General features: G+C 46.0%; 1 protein-coding gene across 4 annotated transcripts in view; it reads right to left on the reverse strand.

Moving 5' to 3' along the window:
* Window positions 1-5404, reverse strand: part of LOC108514975 (MAPK/MAK/MRK overlapping kinase-like) — a 59223-nt gene that overhangs the window by 8889 nt on the left and 44930 nt on the right. For 3 of the 4 annotated variants that reach the window (XM_017851532.1, XM_017851531.1, XM_017851533.1), the window contains exon 4: window positions 3245-3315. The exons of the other annotated variant lie outside the window; for it this stretch is intronic. In XM_017851532.1, coding sequence (XP_017707021.1) covers window positions 3245-3315 — 71 coding nt within the window. The remainder of the gene's footprint in view (window positions 1-3244; window positions 3316-5404) is intronic. 4 annotated transcript variants of the gene reach the window in all.

A 5404-nucleotide genomic window follows, 5' to 3' on the forward strand; every position in this document is an offset into this window, starting at 1 on the left:
AAAAAAAAAAAAAAAAAAAAAAAAAATTAGTTGGGCGTGGTGGTGGGCGCCTCTAATCCCAGCTACTCGGGAGGCTGAGGCAGAAGAATGGCTCGAACCTGGGAGGCAGAGCTTGCAGTGAGCCAAGATCACGCCATTGCACTCCAGCCTGGGCGACAGAGTGAGACCCCGTCTCAAGAAAAAAAAAAAAAAGACTATATACCCTTTCAATATCAAAAACATGCATCTGACATGCTGCTTCTTTATCTTCCCAGTTCTTGCCAGACCTTGCGCATTGCTGTAAAGTAGACAATTCAATAATGGCTGTGTGATTGTTCCCTTATTTCATTATTATCTCATTCTTTAGTCTTTCATAGTGCTCCTCAATATTCTAATAACCTGAGAGCAGCAATTTAAGTCGTAAGAATCGCCATTCTGGTAGCAAAAGCCTTAGTGATTGTTTGAGTTTTCACTAAAGCAGCATCATCGTCAACAACCGTAAATAATTAGGTGCCCCTATTCATTTAAGGCACTGAGCTGGGCCCAGAAATAGAGATCCAGGGCAGCAACAGAGCTTAATGGTTAGGATTTCAGAGTCAGGCTTGAGTTTAAGTCCCAGTTCTGCCATTTATTAACAACTTAATTTTGGATTATTACTTAATCCTTCAAGCTTCAATTTCCTCATCTGTAAAATGGGAATAATAATAGTGCCAACCACAGAGGGTTGTCATGAGGCAGTATGTGTGATGGTTAAGAACATGCACTCTAGGATCAGGTTATCTAGGTTCAGCCCCAGTTCTACCACTTACTAGGTATATAACCTTGGACAAGTAACTTATCTCCCCATACCTCAATGTCCTCATGTTTCACATAAGGATAATAACAGTATCTGGGCCAAGTGGGATGGCTCACGCTTGTAATCCCAGCACTTTGAGAGGCCAAGGCGGGTGGATCACAAGGTCAAGAGATCGAGACCATCCTGGCCAACACGATGAAACCCATCTCTACTAAAAATACAAAAATTAGCTGGGCGCGGTGGCTCACACCTGTAATCCCAGCACTTTGGGAGGCCAAGGTGGGCAGATCACCTGAGGTCAGGAGTTCAAGACCAGCCTGACCAACATGGAGAAACCCCATCTCTACTAAAAACACAAAATTAGCCGGGGTGGTGGAGCATGCCTGTATTCCCAGCTACTCAGGAGGCTGAGGCAGGAGAATTGCTTGAACCCGGGAGGTGGAGGTTGTGGGTGAGCCGAGAATGGGCCACTGTACTCCAGCCTGGCGACACAGCGAGATTCCATCTTAAAAAAAAAAAAATTAGCCAGGCATGGTAGCACATGCCTGTAGTCCAGCTGCTTGGGAGACTGAGGCAGGAGAATCACTTGAACCTGGGAGGTGAAGGTTGCAGTGAGCTGAGATCGTGCCACTGGGAGAGCTAGACTCCATCTAAAAAAAAAATATACACACACACACACACACACACACACACACACACACACACACTAAACAACGCTTTCTCAAGTGTCTAAAGACGCAGTGACTCGCCAAAAATTCTGCCTTCTTGTTGAGTTTTTATTTTTTCTTGAGATAGAGTCTGGCTGCGATGTCCAGGCTAGAGCGCAGTGGTGTGATCTTGGCTCACTGCAACCTCTGTTTCCCAGGTTCAAGCTATTCTCCTACCTCAGTCGCAAGTAGCTGGGACTACAGGAACATGCCATCACGCCCGGCTAATTTTTGTTGTATTTTTAGCAGAGACAAGGTTTCACTGTATTGGCCAGGCTGGTCTTGAACTCCTGACTTCAAGTGATCCACCTGCCTCGGCCTCCCAAAGTGCTAGGATTACAGGCATAAGTCACCACATCCGGTCTTTATTTTTATTTTTTGAGATGGAGTCTCACTCTGTCACCCAGGCTGGAGTGCAGTGGAACGATCTCGGCTCACTGCAAGCTCCGCCTCCTAGGTTCAAGCGATTCTCCTGCCTCAGCCTCCTGAGTAGCTGGGACTACAGGCAGATACATACCACCATGCCTGGCTAATTTCTTGTGTGTATTTTTTAGTAGAGACAGGGTTTCACCTTGTTAGTCAAGCTGGTCTTGAACTCCTGACCTCAAGTGATCCACCCGTACTGGCCTCCCTCCTAAAGAGCTAGGATTATAGGCATGAGCCACTGCGCCCAGCTTTATATACATCAACTTTTATGGATGTAGAAAAACTTGGCTACTTATGCCATTTATTTTGCTAGTAATTTACTATCACACACATATTTTAAGTCACATATAAAATACATGAATATTGATAAAATGCTTTTTTCCACTATCCAATTTCATAAAAACAATTTTATTTGAACTCTTCATATGTATCTTCAACATCAGTGTCTTCTTCATCACAAAAATAGTTTATCGATCTAAAAAGTTTCCATAGCACATCATCTTCAGTGTGGCCCAAATTGCAAGCTAATATACCATCTAAATCATCTATGATGCTGTCACTAAAATTCTTTTCCAATAAGTAGTCACTCATGTGACAGTAGGACAGTTGTTTTTTATTTGTCCTCTAGGCATAGCGTGATATGAAAAATCCAACACTTGCTGTGTTGCTTTCTTAGTGAGATATACAAGGTTCATTTGTTCTGACATCTAACACAACCATGAGATCAGGCCCCCAGGAACAATTTGCTCAATGAGGGCCAGCCGGCTCTCCTTTTCTCCTGTTGCCCTCAGGGGACCTCTGTAAGTATCTGAAACCAGCCCTGACTGAGGTCACCTCAGGCAAACATGCTGTCTTCAACAGTGCTTCATTGTTCAGAAGAAAGGAAATGAATGAGCATCGTGGAAAATGGCAGGAGCTTCTCTCACAAGCAGGGGGACTATTCTGGAGGGAAAGCTCTGCCTGAAGAGGCATGGAACAGAATGTCGAGCAACAGCAGATCTGGGGAGCTGAGAGGCCCCCTGAGCCAGTGGGCCTGTGCACGCATGCCCACGGCGGGGCTGGCTGCAGGCGCTCTGCCCCTGCTGCCTCCTGCCACCCTCCCCCAGATCACAAGGGCACCCAGAGGGCCTGGGACTTTCTTTCTTGTTTGCAGTCATGTTCTGAGTAGACGAGCCGTCAGGAAAATGCCTTCCCATGAGTGAAGTGGCACTGTACTGTGTATTATATATAACTACGGCACTATGATGACTAATGATGTTGAGAACAACTAAGCATATGTATGAATTAGAAGCCTTAAAAGAGGATCTTAGGTTAGCTTTCAAATTATTCCACGTACCTCGTATTAGCTCATAAATATTCATGTCCATAAGTTCACATATTAGTGCAAGAGAACCAGATTTTCTGTCACTGAAGAAGAAAGCAGTTTTTAAAATAAATTTTCTGGCCTTAATCAGAAAATACAATCCAATATTTAATCCATTTGTAAACATTTCTAGTAAACATAAGGCACTCCCACATCAAATACTACAGTGTAATTGCTGAAACAGTAAAGGTTCTGATTTCAAATCAGTATTTCAGGTAAAATTAATTAAAAATACTAGCAAAACCCAACTTTGAACAAAATTCTAAAAGTCGAAAACATATATGTCTTGAAAATACATAATTAACTATCAGCAGAAAGAAGAAAAAGGTTGGGGAGTTGGGTAAGCAAAACAATAAAAGAGGCCAGGTGTGGTGGCTCATGCCTGTAGTCCCAGCACTTTGGGAGGCCGAGGTGGTGGATCACTTCAGGTTAGGAGTTTGAGGCCAGCCTGGCCAACATGGTGAAACCCCGTCCCTACTAAAAATACAAAAGCTGGGTGTGGGCGCCTATAGTCCCAGCTGCTCGGGAGGCTGAGGGAGGAGAATAGCTTAAACCCAGGAGGTGGAGGTTGCAGTGAGCCAAGATCGCACCACTCTACTCCAGCCTGGGCAAAAGAGTGAGACCCTGTCTCAAAAAAAAAAAAAAAAAAGAAAGAAAAGAAAAGAAATTAATTCATGCTCCATGACTGCAAATTAAATTTTAATTTAGCTAAATTCCTTCCATGTAATTGGGATAAATCACAATGGGAGAGTAACAACCAAAAACCAGTCAGGGGAAAAAGAGAAAAACGAGTCACATCACAAGCGTGTGATATCAATGCTGACACAGAATGGGGACAGAGACTGCTGGCTGAGCCACCAACTTCTCCTGAGTTCAAGCAGGCCCTTAAAGGGTTCCCAGAGTCCTGAGCGGGAGCCTGTATCACCCCAGACCCTACTCTGGGTGCCTCCAATCTGGCAGGAAGGGGTCTTGGTTGTTACGAGGCCCACGTGAGATTCTGGACAGAGTGCTGTGGAAACTGTGTGGGAGGTGCATGACGTGCATGCAGTGCTGACACTATGACATACTAACTGCAGTCTCTGGACTGCAGTCTCTGGACAAATTGACTTCTAAGAACACTACAGGCCAGGAAGTCACACAGTTATAACAAGACATTTCATTTTGAGTTTAAAACTGTTCCATTCTCTGATTAAAATCTACTAGACTTTTTTTTTTTTTTGAGACGGAGTCTCGCTCTGTCGCCCGGGCTGGAGTGCAGTGGCCGGATCCTGGCTCACTGCAAGCTCCGTCTCCCGGGTTCACGCCATTCTCCTGCCTCAGCCTCTCGGGTAGCTGGGACTACAGGCGCCTGCCACCTCGCCCAGCTAGTTCTTTGTATTTTTTAGTAGAGACGGGGTTTCACCGTGTTAGCCAGGATGGTCTCGATCTCCTGACCTCGTGATCCACCCGTCTCGGCCTCCCAAAGTGCTGGGATTACAGGCTTGAGCCACCGCGCCCGGCCTAAAATCTACTAGACTTTAACTGGCAATGGAGTTTAACTGGAGTTCCTCGGTCGATCTTATAGGCCAGACTCCCTCTGGAGCCACACCGAAGCTTCTACACCGAGGGCCACCCTCTCAGAGTGGCGGTGCCATTCTAGCCCACAGCAAAGAAGGTCCCTAAATCCTGTAGTTTGACTCCCTGGCTCAGTGAGGTCTGTAAGGCCAGCACAGAGTTGTCAGGAAGAAGGCTTCCCAGGCTCAGGCAGGCACCGAGGGACAAGCTGTGCTCCGCCTTCTTGAATGATAGATAAGCCTTATGGAAACTACTCTATAATTAGAACAGAAATGAAAAATCCCCAGAAATGTTATCAATTACAGTAAGAAAGGCTACAGGAGACTGTTCAGAAATGACAACTGGGCCAGGCGCGGTGGCTCAAGCCTGTAATCCCAGCACTTTGGGAGGCCGAGACGGGCGGATCACGAGGTCAGGAGATCGAGACGATCCTGGCTAACATGGTGAAACCCCGTCTCTACTAAAAATACAAAAAACTAGCTGGGCGACGTGGTGGGCGCCTGTAGTCCCAGCTACTCGGGAGGCTGAGGCAGGAGAATGGCGTGAACCTGGGAGGCGGAGCTTGCAGTGAGCTGAGAT

This window comes from Rhinopithecus bieti, unplaced genomic scaffold (genome assembly GCF_001698545.2).
Source record: "Rhinopithecus bieti isolate Rb0 unplaced genomic scaffold, ASM169854v2 scaffold_34310, whole genome shotgun sequence".
Taxonomy (NCBI): domain Eukaryota; kingdom Metazoa; phylum Chordata; class Mammalia; order Primates; family Cercopithecidae; genus Rhinopithecus; species Rhinopithecus bieti.